At 40.5% G+C, this 17,335-nt stretch overlaps 1 protein-coding gene across 3 annotated transcripts in view; it reads right to left on the bottom strand.

Annotated features, from left to right (window-relative positions):
• TBC1D8B (TBC1 domain family member 8B) overlaps positions 1-17,335 on the bottom strand; it is a 67,552-nt gene that overhangs the window by 38,993 nt on the left and 11,224 nt on the right. For all 3 annotated transcript variants that reach the window (XR_012160613.2, XM_073358340.2, XM_073358341.2), the window contains exons 3-6: positions 7,727-7,845; positions 5,542-5,767; positions 3,892-4,132; positions 1,544-1,751 (exon numbers count right to left, since the gene is read on the bottom strand). Coding sequence is in view for 2 of the 3 variants with exons in the window: in XM_073358340.2 (XP_073214441.1) it covers positions 1,544-1,751; positions 3,892-4,132; positions 5,542-5,767; positions 7,727-7,845 (794 nt within the window). In the remaining variant the exon portion in view is untranslated. The remainder of the gene's footprint in view (positions 1-1,543; positions 1,752-3,891; positions 4,133-5,541; positions 5,768-7,726; positions 7,846-17,335) is intronic.

The following is a 17,335-nucleotide window of genomic DNA, read 5'->3' as shown; positions in this document are numbered from 1 at the left end:
ACGTGAAACAACTCTACAAGGGCCTAACAACTCCTAAGAGAGCATTTGGAATTAAGAAGTCAGCTCCTTTAATTCAACCTGTTATGCTTTGTTATTACAGTTTGCAAAAGCCTCTGTTTGCAAGACTGCCAACAGAAAAATCACATGAACTGCAATATCTAAGCAGCGTGTGCCAAATATATTCCTGTTGTATGCCCACTGAAGTCAACTGAGTTACATGAGAAATTAATTTGGACCTTTATTATATTATGGCTTTTAATACTTTCAAACACTCAGTTCAAGTGAAGAAGAAATTTGCCTAGGTAATAATGCATGCTCTAATAGCACACAGCAGAGCAGATTTTCAGCTGGAGTAAACTGATATAGCTCCATTGACTTCACGTAGCTATGACAATTCACACCACATGAAGATCTGTCCCAGCATGTCTAGTAAGCTGCATGCATGTATAGCACACATGCATGCATGAAGAGTATACAAAAGTATTAATCGATATCTTGGTAATTTCCAGTGTATCTATTTCATGAACATATCTGGGACTAGTCAGAGACAGACAATGTTAAAGAGACTGATATAAGCTCAGTCCACAGAATACATGCCGCATGGAAGGTATAGGGTAATCTTCCCATGCACTTCTCCACAAATGCGTCATCTCTGTCCTAGACCCTTCAAAGCTAGGCTGTAACACAGGGCTAGTCTACACCGGCAATGCTAAAGCACTGCCGTGCCAGCGCTTTAACGTGTCTTGTGTGGTCACAGCGCAGTGCTGGGCGAGAGCTACGAGTGCTGGGAGCTTGGCCCCCGGTGCTGGTGCACTGTCTACACTGGCGCTTTACAGCGCTGAAACTTGCTGCGCTTGGGGGGCGGGGGGAGGAGGGGGAGGGAGTGGTTCACACCCCTGAGCGAGAATGTTGCAGCGCTGTAAACTGCCAGTGTAGACAATCCCACAGTCTCTATTACCTTATGATCCTTAGTCTGTCTGTTAAGGACGCCAATTGTAATGGTGAACTGACATTTGTCCACTAAGGACCAGACACTATCAAACTCATTTCACATAAGCCTCTGAACAGTTGGTACTCATTAATCACTGTCCACAGTGATTTAAGCTGGTGACCTACAGGCGAAAGACTCCAGAATCCATAACCAATCACTCCAAAATATTTAGCCCCTCCAATTCTTTGCTTTTGACCATAAGCCTCAGGCTACGAAGACAGACTCCCAGTTTAAGTACAAGTTGTGAGACTTGTGCAAGCTGAGACACTAAAAGTTCCTCTGCTCACCCAGAAAGAACAGAGGATAAAAAAAGAGAGGGACTTGAAGGTTTTCTTTGAGCTGAAAAGTGAAAGGAGTTCTGCACGCAGTGGGATTTAGCTTAATACAGCTGGCACCAGGAAAAAATGACATCATATAAATTGAATAAAAATAGATTCAATTTTCTAATGAGAAACTTGACTAAAAGAAAAGTAAATTGCTAGTTACTTTAATCTAGACAAATTATAAAACTTTCAGTGTAACTGGCTCTGAAAAATATGCAATTTGCAATACCTCTCTTAGGGGAATGATTATGCTGCAGAGACTGCCATCCTGGCTAGCAAAGCAGATGTAGTTCTCCGAAATGCACATTTTTCCCAGTGTGTTGAAGTGGTAGAAAGGTACCCATAAGAAGCATTCATGCACTTCCTTCAGGGTCTCTTCTTTGGGTAGCCTGAAGAATGCACTAAACTGCTCACTGTGGGCTCTGTTCTCCAGGCCTCTAATGGATAAAAAAAGTGAGGCAGAGAAGGAAAACCAAAGTTATTTTAATATCACTTTACATTTATTAAAACTGAGTTGTGTTGGGATGGGACTATATTAAAACATTATATCCCACATTCTCAAATACATTACAGGCTCAATCCTGGAAGGCACTAAACGAGGTTCTGAACACAATCAATTCCCAAGGGAGTTGACAGTGCTTACACCCTATTTTAGCAAAGTAATTAAGCACATGCTTAAAACACATGCTGAAGTCTAGTTTCAAGTAGTGTGGATTCCACAGCTTTCAGTGGAGGGATTTCCAAGAGTCCAATACATTTCAGTGTTAGCATCATTCTTTTTTCCTCTTAATTTCATTTTATTACTCCTAGTTGTTATACGTTGTGCCCTAAATAACAAATCCCCCTCTTTAGTTGTTCATCACAACACATATCAGGGGTGGCCAAACAGTGGCTTGCGAGCCACATGCGGTTCTTTTACCGTTGAAGTGTAAACAACTTGGAGTAATAAAAGGAAATTAAGAGAAAGAAAAATTATACTAACACTGAAATGTACTGGACTTCTGGAAATCCCTCCACTGAAAGCTGTGGAAGCCACTCTACTTGAAAAGAGACCTGAGAAAGCACTTCCAAATACGCTACATGGACCAAGCCTCTACTGGCCCAGGAGACAGACTTTAACCCAATGGATATTTTAGATCTGACATTTCATGTTACCCAAAGCAATTCAATAGTAAGAAAACCAGTCACCAGCCTCCAACACATGGTTGCTTATATCACCCACTGCCAATGACATCTGGCTCATGCATTTGTTATCCAATTAACATATGCCGAAAAAATTGTTTGTTGCTCTTCCCCCTCCTTTCCATTCTTTCATCAGCAAGCTACTCTTCAGTGACATCACATCATCACTTCTTGTTTTTTATCCCCACTTGCTGCTAAGACACTACATTTTTAAAAATGAATTTTGCTGTAATGTTTTTCACAAAATATTTCAGAACCTTGAATACAATTATTATCTAGAAAATGTAACCTCTCCAGAGATCTTATTTATACAGGACATAAACAAATGTAAATCCGGGGCTGTAAACCCACTGATGAAATCACTTTAAAGCAGAGAATAAAGCAATACGATTTTCCTCCCTTTTTCTATATTAATGTATTAAATGGTTCTCTCTTAAGGAACCTATCAAGAAACCTATTAATTATTATTATTATTATTATTATTAAACAGCTTTGGTTGTATGACAGTACTGAATAATGCTTTCTGCATTTTTCCTGTTCCAAATGTGCCCTCTGTTTTCTGTGTAAAAATAATAAAAGGTACAGATTTAAAGCCTTGAATTACAATTAATTCTGGCCTATAAATTGTGAAAGGATTTTATAAACCTAGGCCATGAAAACCAACTTGTCAGCTTTAATGATTCGTTAAAATACACTCAGAGAAACTAAGCTTTACCATTGAAGAGCCTCTGAAAACGAAAAACATGCAAATATGCTATATAATAATGCACACTTAGGGCTATTATTTCAGTTACAGCTGTACAAATCCAGAGCAATTCCACTGCCTTTTGTGTGGATGCTCCAGATTTACACTTGTATATCTGAGATCAAAATCTGGCTCTCTAGACTTAAGCCTGCATCGGATCTGACAAAAGTGAATGAGAAGACCAAGTTCAGAGAACTTTCCTACAGAATTTACAATGAAGGCAACAAGCTCCTGCATTTAGTGTACATTCCCTGTTTGAGTAAATGTCATGTAGTGTTCAGTTTTGTTTTAAAGAAGGAGAACCCTGTGCTATTAGCACAGGTTTGGTCAATTTGTGCCTTGATGCTTATTCTGAACGGTGTTTTTGTGAATCTGATTAGCCATGAAGAATTTGAAACAAGATGAGATACCCACACAAGTATTTGTGAATAAAGCTGATATTTCTTATAGATCATATTCATGTGATTTCTTCCGATAACTATCAGTAAATTATAACACCCTGCATTACCCAACGTCTAACAGGACACTTGGGTAAAAGACACAAATGTTAGCAAAGCTGTTATTGTAAGCTCCTTCAGACAAGGACTGTCTCTTCCTGTGCCTGGAACTCTACTGAGCACACAGCTGACATTCTACAAACAATAAATTACCTCTTGGTGATTTGCAGAGGATCATGGAGGACTAGGTCACTTTCAAATGTCTCTTTGTCAAAAAGTCTCCTTACTGCGTAGTTTGCCAGCTGCTCCATAAGAAGGAACGTTTCATTAATGTGCAAAAACATGGAAAAGTAGTGATCCTCCCCACGGGAGCACACATGAATACTCTCTGTCAGGATCACATTGGAGGTCTTTTCAAGTTTTGAGATTTCATCCCAGGAGATAACGAGTTTTACTGAAAATATGAGTATAAGCAGGTGTGAGTAACTTCTCACTGCTCGTTAGTCGCCTACACTTTTTCCTTAACACGAAGGGAACAAGCAGTCAACAGCTTTGATAAAATGCAATTAAACAGCACAGTGAAACCACTATTGAGTAGGAAGGTCTAACATAGCTGAAAGCATTAGAGTGAGCCACTGAACAGCCTTTACTGCATGTTTCTCAGAAAAAAGAAGCTTCTGTGTATTTCAATAAGGGCCAAACTGTAATAATCCTTTCTCCTATAGAGTAGTACCTTATTCCACACCTACTCCATTAGCTTCAGTGGAACTACTTGTGAAGTACGGTACTATTTAAAATGGGTTCTATAATCTTGCCTGATGTAGTTGCTTTCTCTGTTTTATAGCCCAATCCTTCCATGTGCTGAATGCACTCAACTGCCATTGACTGCAATGGGAGTTGAGGGTGCTCAGCTCCTTGTAAGACTGGGCCCTCAGTCATTTGTTCTCCTTCAAAAATGAGCGTACAGAAACACGAACTACTGCTATTCCACAAGTACAAGAAAATTACAGGTTATCTTCAGAGTTACAGGAAGCTTGCCAGGTAGAATTTCACCGTTAGAAATACATCAAAAAAGTGCCACATATGTTAGTACTACATTACACTCTCTGTTCTTTGTTCCAATGCAAACCTGCAAATGGCTAAATGAACTATATCATCATGCAGGCTGCTCTGTTTTAATAGTGCATTTAAAATAAAGCTTCGTAAAGCAAGCAGACCATTTATATCTAAGGGGCCTGTGTCTTTCTGATGTACTGCTGTGCCTCCTATTAGCAATCATGAATACTACATGCATGTACTGGCAGGAAAATATATAAATGCTTGTAAGTCTATGCAACTTTCTTCATATTTTCTAGCTTTCAATCACAGAGTTATTACTCACATAAATGCATACTTTTAAATGAGCAATCAAAATGACTTTACACACACAAAAAATGTGTGAAAATATCAGCAATGTATAATGCCTCGATTTGGGAAGATTATTTTTGTTTTAAATTTGTACATGCGACAGGAATTGAACCAGGAGCCTCAAGAGTTGAAAGCATGAATCTCTACAGCATGAGTTAAAGACCCAGGATTTTCAGCTAAGAGCTGTACCAGACCTATAGTCTCTGTGAATCCAGGACAGAGAAAGACAAGTAGCACACACTAGTGGGTTACACATGTACACGCAAATAAAATATTTATAAATAATATATTCCAAATGATTATTTTGATTGCTAATTTTTTCTACACTCTGTTTTTATTTGATGCTCATGCTCCAAAATAACTAAGTTTCATTCTCAAAGGATTATGGGTGTGACATATTACTTCAAACTTGAAGAATATAAAATAAAATGGTGATGAGTGACTGGGCCAACTTACTTTCTGCTCCCAGCAAAAATGAGTAAAAACTAAGAAAGTTGGTACTAAGATAAAGCCATCCCTGACAGGGCACTCGCCCCCTCCAGTAGCTGCAGGAGTAATAGGTCACCAACTTCTCCTGCTCTGCTAATCCAAAGCACTTTTCAAACTTCAGAATAGCTTCACGAAACTTCTCAGGATCTTCTTCTTTTATGAAAGAACCTTTCCCTTCTTCAGCAATCAATCCCTAAAAGCAAAAAAAACAAAAAATGATTAAATTATATATAATTTATATATAATTTATATATATAAAATATATATATTATAATTTAATCATTTTTGTTTGTATATATATAAAAACCATGCAACATATTTTGTGCTGCCATATGTCAGGGAAAGAATGGTCTTGTGACCAAAGCACAGGACTGAGAGTCAAGAGGCCTAAGTCTATTTCAGACCCTTCTACAGACTTCCTGTATGACCGTGGTTAAGACACTTACCTTCAGTTTCCCCGTCTATAAAATGGGAATAAGGAGGTTTCCTTACCCCATTAGGGGTGTTGTGAAGCTACATTCATAGGTATTTGTAATGTGCTTTGTCATCCTTTAATGGAAAGTGCTATAAAAAAAGCTAAGTACTGTTACTAGAAGGTCACACACTCCATTGCTTCTGAAGGCCGAGCTCATTGCACACACCAGGGGCTCACTGCATTCTTTCATTACCCACCTCCCTGTGTGCCACCCTTCTATCCCCCTCTATTTCAGGGACTCTCTGCAAGCCACCCCTCAGGTCACCCCCATTCGCCACTTACCTGCTCATGCCAAAGTCTCTGTGTGACAGCACATTTCCCCCTTGTACCACTGTCCCCATTTCTCTCCCAATCCCAGGGACTCTCTGTGCCCCCACTCCAGGAGCTATATGCCCGCCCATCCCCCTGTACCCCTCAGACCAGAGTTCCCCATTACTCCCCCTCCCTCCCCCCCGCCATTTCCCCATCATTCAAACATTCTCTGAAATTTTGGAATTGATCAAATGCAGCATTCAAAAGTTATCACATTTGTGACAAAGGGGGCATTTTCTATAATATTTTTATGAATCCTAGGCATGCCTCAGTTTTCCTCTGTGCACAGTGGGTGCAAAAGGGTTAACGCTGCTTCTGGAACAGGGCTGGGGACAGGAGGTGTGTGCACTACCTTGATGCCTGGGTGGAATGACTGAGTCTTTAAGGATCTGGCTGAAACCAAACCCAGATCAACACAGGATACAGTAAGACAAAGAGGCCCCCCAGTGACTGAACAATCAACCCCAAACAACAAGAAACCCCAGAAGGTGGAATATGTGAACTGAACTGGAATAATGGCTTCAGTTTTGGAGGGACTCAGGAGTTCTGACTTGGGAAGCCAAAGAGAACAGGGAGACAGAGCAAGGGATAGAGTCCATCACAGCTTGGCTGATGGCATTGGCTTTGCCAGGATGGACCATGGCATAACATCTGCTTCTGTGTGCCAGACTAAGGACTTTCAGCTTCTGTAGCCAGGTGACCAATAAAGAATTACTTTGTTTTGAAGAGGCTGCCTGTGTTCCTATAAATACTCTGAGTGCTCGGAAGGGCTACAATCCAAGCCTCCTGCAGGAGTCTACCTGGGCTGGATTCGCTGCAGGGAATCATGGAGAGAGACAGGGAGTGCTGGTGCTGAAGGCCCAGTCTCAGAGTCTTGGCGACTAAGGGCCTGCCCATGTGGAACTGTGTGGATCTTTGGTGCCCGGCACACTAAAGGGGTCCCTGGTTACAGGCTGGGGCACAGAGAAGATCCTGTGTATCTCTGATAGCATTGCATACAGACAGATGGGGAAATGCCCTCGAGATTAGTGTAAGGCCTCATTTTGCTCTGTCAATTATTATTACTATAGTTGTAGAATATTCTTTTTCCACAAGTTTTAAACAGTTAATTGAAGGTAACTGATACATTTTGCTTACCAGCAAGAACAGAATGTGTCTCTATCAATTTTACTTAACTTTGAAGTGAAATAGCTTCACCCCATTCCATTGCTCCTATCTAACTGCAATACAGTACTACATAAAAAGAATTACATTGCACCACAATGTTGTCCCCTAATGTCCTAAAAAAAGGGAATGTTATTGATATATTTCTGAAGAGTGAAAAGTCATAGCTTTCCTCTGTTAGATCACCTACATGCTACTTACTCTTATCTTCCCCTGTACAAAGCTAGTAACATCTTCATTTGAATCAAACACAGATAAGGTCTTCATAAGATTGTGTTCCAACCAGTCCCAGTGTTCTGTTATTTCTTCTCTGCTGGCTCCTGATAAAAGAGTAACAGGTTAATAAAACTTAAGAAATAAACTTCACCTAAACAAAAATCACAAAGGCCTTGTCCACACTGGAAAAATAATCATAACTGTAGTAGTTAGCACAGTGATCATAGTTATTAGTGTTTCCCAAACGTTGGGTCCCGACCCATGAGTGGGTCCTCAGAAGGTTCTAGTTGGGTTGCCATGTCCAGGGACAGATTAACCCATCACAGGGTCCTGGCCTAGGCAAACATGCACTTCTCCTGGCCCAGTGTGAAGGGGAGGCTGGCAGGTTTGGAGAGTGAGATGTGGCCAGGCCAAACCTGAGTGGTGCTGCGACCCCACGCACCAGGTCACAACATGTGGAGTGAAGAGCCAGGCCCTGCCTTGCGGGATGGGAGCTGCAGGATGAGTGTGGGCAGGTTCGCTCTCCAATCATCCTGAGCCAAGAAGGTCTGCTCTGCACCAGGCCAGGATTAGGGTTGTGGTGCCAGGGCAGAGGGTGGGTATGCAATGGTGGATTGCGAAAAAGATTAAAAAAATAAAATGCAGTTGGTGAGTCTCCCTAGTAAAAAGTTTGGAAACTACTATTCTAGATATAGCAAAGTTTCTTCCTCTTCAGATATATTCTATAGACATCTATGTTGTCTAAATAACTCTACTGTAAGGCAGGACCTGATTACCATCTAGTAGCGCTCAACATGGCTATGTCATGCTTCGACCTTGTGATGTAGGACCCAGTCACATTTTAATCATATTCCTAACCATGTTAAAGCTTTGGCGACCACAATTCAGGAAGAACTGTAGTTCTGTCTACACAATTCAAGTCCCGTCGACGCTGCAAGATCAAAGTGGGTACTGTTGTGCTATACTAGGCTTCCACAATTGTAAAGAAATCATATTCCATTCAAAATACAGAATATATGCGGAAGCTACTTCCTAATGTAGAAACCACTACCTTTCTGATTCATATAAACTGCCTGATCCTTGAAATGTCTTTGAGCCCACCCAGCATCACTGGTCTTTCAGTCTTGCACTTCCTGCAAACCCAATGTACTGAAGCAAAAGACACTCTTCTCCTTCTCTGTATGCATGTATGAACAGGAATAATTTGACAATCAGTGTTTAGAAAGAAGTAAGCTGTACAACCAGGATGAAGCTGATCATCCAAAATATGAAGGGCATATAAATGCAGTAATTAAATCATAGAAATGTAGGGATAAAAGGGATCTCAAGAGGTCATCTAGCCTTGCCCCCCAGTGCTGAGGCAGGATTAAGTACACCAAGACCATCCCTGATGAAAAATGTTTATCTAACCTGTTCTTATAAATGACACGGATTCCACAGCCTTCCAAGGTAACCTGTTCCAGCACTTAACTATCGTTATAGTTAAAAAGCTTTTCCTAATACCCAACCTAAACCTCTCTTGCTGCAAACTAAGCCAATTACTTCTTGGCCAACCTTGGTGGATTTAGAGAACAATTGATCACCATCCTATTTATAATAAACTTAAAGATTTATAAACTATTTTCCTACAGCCTTCTCTTCTCTACACTGAACATGCCCAATTCTTTCAACTCCCCTCATAGGTCAAATGGCAAAGTCAGCCTCATTACCTCATTTCCCATGTACTGTTATTCTGGTGAAAATACTTAATTATTTTATTCTTGATCTCCCCACAAGGATTTTGCTTTCAGAGAGCTGTCACCCATCGTAGAAGGAATGTCATAACAACTTTACAAGAAAGAGAAAGAAATCTGCCACAATGAAACACATGCATTTTCCAGTTAGGTATTTTGATTAGCAGTTTAAATTTCAAACAAAAGAAAGATATTAGCTGCTAGCTAGTTTTCTGATGTGTGAAATGTCAGTAGTCAAAATGGTTTATGGTATACGCAAAGACTAGGCCCTTTTATACACTCGGTTAGGAATTTTGCCAGGGGTAATAGCTAGTAATCCACAATCTTAAGACTACTGAAGTAAAGATGATGTTTATGGAACAACAGCATTGAGGATTCAGCTGAGTGCAGTACTCGGACTATTCTTAGGGGTTAGGTGGTTTTTCCATAAGGTGGCTTTGACTGTGTAAGAATTTATTCAGCACTTTTGGGTAAGCAGATTTTACAATATAAGAGGCTACAAGTTTTCATACAATACAGGAATTGCTTAGAAATAAACAGGCCCAGTACATGAATGCACTATCATCACTTCCCTCCTCATCAGAAAGCTCCATTGACCACATCTTTATCGTTTTGTTTTATGAAGACTGACACCTTAAGCAGGTTTGAGTGGTTTTCACAGGCTTATTTAATACTGCACTGGGACTGAATAGAAATTCCTCTAGGTACAGTTAAGAAGCTGGACATTTATGATGGAGTTGCAGTGGCATTTCAAAAAGGTGAAAATAATGTCAAGAGTAATTAACGCTGCAAAAATAGGGCAAAACTGATTCTCTACCAGACTACGCACTAAGAATCTAGGATAGTTCTCTAAACTCAGGCTCAAAGATTTTGAGGCACCAGATGCAGCCAGATGAAGTATTCTGATGGAGGGATTTTTCTTAAAAAAAGTGTCACTGGCTCTTAACTTACTAGGCTCTTTTGAAAACTCCCCCTTAGAGCCCAGCATTCTGAATGGTTTTTCTATGAGCATTCATATCTGGTACTGTCAAAAATATCTTACAGTAGGTAAAGTGAACAGGAATATTGAAAACAGTTTTGATTTCTTCTCCAGACTAACTGGAAACCTGGTTTGAGAAGTTAGGATTTGTGGATTCTATTCCCATCTCTGATACTGACTTGCTGCATGGTTTTGTGCAAGTCACTTAACCTCCCTCAGTCTCTGGTTACCCATCTGCAAAATGGCATAACACGTATCTACTTCACAGGAGTAATGTATTTTAATGCATTTGTTATTGCAAAATGTTTTCAATTTTTTCAGATAAAAGTAGCCATGTCAAAGTTTTTTGGATACTCTGCAGTATTTAGGTTAAACTACCTTAGCTATCTTTTGAGAATACAGGCCAGCAATTCCAATAGGTAACAGCAAAACTACATATCACTTTTTTCATTTACAGTTATTATCCAGGGTTAATTATGCATGCTCTATTTTTATATTAATAAATTGAGAAGAAGAATTGTGCAGATTCCAGTATTGCAGCATTTACTCAAGTGAGTAGCTCCCTGCAGTCAACAGGGCTAGTTGTGTAAGTAAAGGCCACAGGATTGGTCCCCAATAATTATACCACAAGATTCACAGAATAGGTCACTTTTTGACTTAGTTTGCAATGTCTTCTTACATGTTTCATGAAGTGCTTGTGGAGCTATGTAAATAATAAAAGTGAAGACTTTGATTCACCAACTAGTTGATAAATTGACAAATAAATATTCTTTGTTGGGTCTGTCCCTACCAATCCAAATTCTATACACATTTTCTAAAAAATTCAGACTTTCCTGAAGAACGCCTACTCTCAAAGAATGAGAACTGGCATCTGTCTTTTAAAGAACTGCATCCCCAAGGTGTTTTTAACAGTTATTAAATCTCACAAAAAATGTAATGGGAATAAAGCAATGCTTTATACTGAGCCAATAAATACTGTCAAATACTGAGTTTTCCTGCCAAAAGTTCCCCAACAGTTGCTTTATAATTGTTTGCCCAATTAATGACATCATTATCTCCCCTGTACACTCATGCTGAAACATGAGAAGAATGGTCTTTTCAATAAAATATAAACACAAACACACACACACAATATTCTGAGTACTGCCATCCTACTACCCATCAAAACACCATGAACATAGGCTCTGGGCTTTGTTTCCCACTAAAAGCCTGTGAATACACCTTCTCCCTGGATTACTGTAAATTCTCTGATGGTGACAAAAAGATCTTTCTGACATTACAATGTTTAATTACTCTATTTGATAAAACTGACCACGGGTTTTATGCGAATAACAATCTTGCTCTAAACAGGATTACAGTGAAAAAAACAATAAGACTATCATCATTTGTGTGCCTACCAGGAATCAATTATGCACAAGAAGGGTTACTGTAATAGCAAGTAGGCCTCAGGCAAAGTGAAAATCCCGAGAAAACCTGGATTTGTGCTGGAAATGGCCCAACTTGATGATCACTTTAGATAAGCTATTACCAGCAGGACAGTGGGGTGGGAGGAGGTATTGTTTCATGATCTCTGTGTGTATATAATGTCTGCTGCAGTTTCCACGGTATGCATCCAATGAAGTGAGCTGTAGCTCACGCTCAAATAAATTGGTTAGTCTCTAAGGTGCCACAAGTCCTCCTTTTCTTTTTGCGAATACAGACTAACACGGCTGTTACTCTGAAACCTATCATTAACACACTTGTTTTCGATAATTACAATGTAACAATGGGAAAGCAATTTAGTCTCTTGTTTTTATTAACTGGATACTACCTTATGGAAGGAACAGTCTATATTCGTGCTTTGCATGACAAAGCCATTATACAGCTTTTTAGATTAACTCTTCTATATGTAATACAAAAGTGATAAAATTTCAAGTACTAGCAGGCAGATCCCCTTTTCCTGCTTCCTAAGGGTTGAAGTCATGGCAACAGAATTCTCAAGAGTACATGTTTATTTTTATTCATTTATAGGTATTTTTACTGCACTCATCAACTGAGTATATTTTATGGCAGCCTGTAACGACTTATTATTTCCCCAGGAATATTCCTACGATTTTACTTACCAACAGTTTACAGATGGCTCATTTTCTAGGAACTTCACAATGTTTTCCCCTGTTTTTAAAAGTGCTATGTTTTAGAATGTGATACTCTACACATTGTCCTTTGGACAATACACTATATCATTCGGTCTCTGATTGAACATTATCCTCTAGGGACATCCTTGAAAAGCACGCACAGGAGATTAGATTAGATTAGATATTAGATTGCAGGGGGAGAAGTTTCATATTACAACATAGGGATATGGTATTAATGTCTTTTTAAAGCAGTTGAGGCTACAATAGGATCTGATTCCTTGTCTAACTGAAGAAGAGAAAATTCTGATACATATTGGATAGCAAAAATCCATGTGACTATAGCACAGCATTTAACAGTGGAATTATTTGTGTGTAAGTATTTGTGGGATCAGACTCAATAAGGTCTGAAGTATCAGGGGGTAGCCGTGTTAGTCTGTATCCACAAAAACAGCAAGGAGTCCAGTGGCACCCTAAAGACTAACAGATATATTTGAGCATAAGCTTTTGTGGGTAAAAACCTCACTTCTTCAGATGCATGGAGTGAAAGACATAAATATACTGACACATGAAGAGAAGGGAGTTACTTCACAAGTGGAGATCCAGTGTTGACAGAGCCAATTCCATCACCGTGGATGTAGTCCACTCCCAACAGTAGATGAGGAGGTGTCAATTCCAAGAGAGGCAAAACTGCTTCTGTAATGAGCCAGCCACTCCCAGTCCCTAATCAAGCCCAAATTAATGGTGTTAAATTTGCAAATGATTTTAGTTCCGCTATACATACCTACATGTCCCCAGCTTCCATCCAGGACACATCACATGATCCATTGTCTACAACCAAGCCCTAAGATACAACCGAATTTGCTCCAATCACTCAGACAAACACCTACAAGATCTTTATCAAGCATTCTTAAAACCACAATACCCACCTGGGGAAGTGAGGAAACGGATTGACAGAGGGAGAGGGATACCCAGAAATCACCTACTATAGGACAGGCCACACAAGGAAAATAACAGAACACCACTGGCCATCACGTACAGCCCCCAGCTAAAACCTCTCCAGCACATTATCAAAGATCTACAACCTATCCTGGAAAATGATCCCTTATTCTCACAGACCTTGGGAGACAGGCCAGTCCTCGCTTACAGACAGCCCCCCAACCTGAAGCAAATACTCACCAGCAACTACACACCACACCACAGAAACACTCACCCAGGAACCAATCCCTGTAGCAAACCTCGTTGCCTACTCTGTCCCCATATCTACTCTAGTGACACCATCAGAGGACCCAACCACGTCAGCCACACCATCAGAGTCTCATTCACCTGCATGTCTACTAACGTTATATATGCCATCATGTGCCAGCAATGCCCCTCTGCCATGTACATTGGCCAAACCGGACAGTCCCTACGTAAAAGAATAAATGCTTTTGACACGGTCTCCCACAGTATTCTAGCCAGCAAGTTAAAGAAGTATGGGCTGGATGAATGGACTATAAGGCGGATAGAAAGTTGGCTAGATTGTCAGGCTCAATGGGTAGTGATCAGTGGCTCCATGTCTAGTTGGCAGCCAATATCAAGTGGAGTGCCCCAAGGGTCGATCCTGGGGCCGGTTTTGTTCAATATCTTCATAAATGATCTGGAGGATGGTGTGGATTGCACCCTCAGCAAGTTTGCAGATGACACTAAACTGGGAGGAGAGGTAGATACGCTGGAGGATAGGGATAGGATACAGAGGGACCTAGACAAAGTAGAGGACTGGGCCAAAAGAAATCTGATGAGATTCAACAAGGACAAGTGCAGAGTCCTGCACTTAGGACGGAAGAATCCCATGCACAGCTACAGACTAGGGACTGAATGGCTCGGCAGCAGTTCTGCAGAAAAGGATCTAGGGGTTACAGTGAACGAGAAGCTGGATATGAGTCAACAGTGTGCCCTTGTTGCCAAGAAGGCCACTGGCATTTTGGGATGTATAAGTAGGGGCATTGCCAGCAGATTGAGGGATGTGATCGTTCCCCTCTATTCGACATTGGTGAGGCCTCATCTGGAGTACTGTGTCCAGTTTTGGGCCCCACACTACAAGAAGGATGTGGAAAAATTGGAAAAATTCCAGCGGAGGGCAACAAAAATGATTAGGGGATTGGAACACATGACTTAAGAGGAGAGGCTGAGGGAACTGGGATTGTTTAGTCCGCAGGAGAGAAGAATGAAGGGGGGATTTGATAGCTGCTTTCAACTACCTGAAAGGGGGCTCCAAAGAGGATGGAGCTAGACTGTTCTCAGTGGTAGCAGATGACAGAACAAGGAGTAACGGTCTCAAGTTGCAGTGGGGGAGGTTTAGGTTGGATATTAGGAAAAACCTTTTCACTAGGAGGTTGGTGAAGCACTGGAATGCGTTCCTGAGGGAGGTGGTGGAATCTCCTTCCATAGAAGTTTTTAAGGTCAGGCTTGACAAAGCCCTGGCTGGGATGATTTAGTTGGGGATTGGTCCTGCTTTGAGCAGGGAGTTGGACTAGATGACCTCCTGAGGTCCCTTCCAACCCTGATATTCTATGATTCTATGACACAAGTCGGACATCAGGAATGGTAACACACAAAAGCCAGAGGGAGAACACTTCAATCTTCCTGGACATTCTATAACAGATTTGAAAGTAGCTGTACTTGAACAAAAAAACTTCAGATACAGACTTCAAAGAGAAACAGCAGACCTAAAATTCATTTGCAAATTTAACACCATTAATTTGGGCTTGAATAGGGACTGGGAGTGGCTGGCTCATTACAGAAGCAGCTTTGCCTCTCCTGGAATTGACACCTCCTCATCTATTGTTGGGAGTGGACTACATCCACCCTAATCGAATTGGCCCTGTCAACACTGGTTCTCCACTTGTGAAGTAACTCCCTTCTCTTCATGTATCAGTATATTTATGTCTGCATCTGTAACTTTCACTCTATGCATCTGAAGAAGTGAGGTTTTCACCCACAAAAGCTTATAATAAGGTCTGAAGTGTCTCTGGGAATGCTACAAAGTTTATCTTTCCCTAAAGGCATCTAAAGGAGGGGCTAGAAATTGGAGGAAAATTTAACTGGAGTCTTACGACTCAGTAGAGTGTCTAGTTTTTGTTAAATTCTATTAACTTAAAAGGTTTAATTGGGGGAAAAGATGATGAACTAAAATGTGACTGTTAAGGCTGAATCCCCACTCTGTCACTTTGAGTATGGAAGGTGGGGGGCCCATAAGGATTCTAAAAATTAATACTTGCCACTCCAGGCTTGTATTAAACTCCCAAGGCTACAGATTTTTTCTAACCTTGGCTTGGTAAACGCTGCCACCATCCAAATGCAAAAAAAAAAAAAAAAAGCAGCTCTGGACCCAGGAAGGAACACTTGGGAATTCCTCCGTGGGGTACCCTCAAGCCCTTTCTCACTCTCTCACACACACACACACAGCCCCGCCCGGGGAAGAGCCGAGAAAGAAAACAAAGGAAATTAGTTGTGCTACCAGCTAATCAAACAACATGCACAGACCTCTTAGGACACCAAAAATTCAATCCTTTTCTTAAAAAAGATACATGTTATTAAAAAATGAAAAGGAAAAGAATACATTTGGAATTTAGGCTTTCGCTAGATTTCAAAAGAGCAATTCCAAAAATTAAGCACCCAAACTAGCTTTCTTGGGGGTTCAGCTTAAAAGTTACAAGCAAACAAAAGCATCAGGGTTTAGCACAGAGGAGATCCCCAAGCCAAAATAAGAAATAAACCTGACTGTGCTTAACTAAACATTCCCTATCCAAATAATTTCTTCTAGGTATAAAAGATACTTTTTTATACCTGGTTCAAACTGTACACAGCATTTTTGCTTATAGCATTGCTGCTCTGTGTCCCTGCAGCCCAGAAAACAACGGACAAAGGGAAAGTTTCTTTCCCAATTTTTAAAAGTTCTAGCTTTCCCATTGGCTCTTTTGGTTGTTGTCCACTCCTTTTCTTTTACCTTTGGGCTTGTTAATGCTTTACAGGTAAAGCAAGCAGAGAACAGATACCAAGAGGGATTTTACAGCTAACTGGGTGGGCTGGGTGTTCATAGAAGGGAGCTACCCCTCACACTTAATTTATCACAGTAAGACTGCAAAATTTTAGATTTTAACTGTGCATTTTTAATTTTTGGAGGTTCCCTGAGTTCTAGATAATGTCTGAGAAACCAAATAAATATATAAACATGACATGAGTCGCAATTAGCATTATCTCTTAACTGTATATTTACTAACTGCAAGATAAATATAGTGTGTCTAGAAAATATTCAGTACCGTCAGCAGGGCTCTGAGCTTCTGGAACTGAGAGACTAGACATCTAGACAATTAGAGACTGAGGAACTCATAAAAGAGACAAAAGTTTGGTCTCCTGGGGAAGATGCTGAATGAATAAAATGTGCCCACAAAACAGTATGCTTAGAGAAGGTAGACCTTGCTCTGAAGATCAAACACTGTGCCATCAGTCAGCAGGAAAAACAACACAACAGGAAGGAATGAACTGGTACCTGGAGTGAAAAGGTGGGAGGAGAGGGAACTCAACTTCTGCTATAATCAAGTTTACTTTTACAAGCAAAAGATAAGTTAGAAAAAACACAATTTGTGTTTTCTGTTTATTCCCACCCATGTGGCCATCAGACTTCCTTGTGGGCAAATTTATCATCCTCCTCCTGAACTCTGTTGAGCTGCATGGACCATGCACAGCTTACACAGGAAAAAGCTGTGTACTTCTGCTCTAGGGAGAATAA

Source organism: Lepidochelys kempii, chromosome 9 (genome assembly GCF_965140285.1).
Source record: "Lepidochelys kempii isolate rLepKem1 chromosome 9, rLepKem1.hap1, whole genome shotgun sequence".
Lineage (NCBI taxonomy): Eukaryota > Metazoa > Chordata > Testudines > Cheloniidae > Lepidochelys > Lepidochelys kempii.
This window is presented reverse-complemented; position numbering and strand designations above follow the sequence as displayed.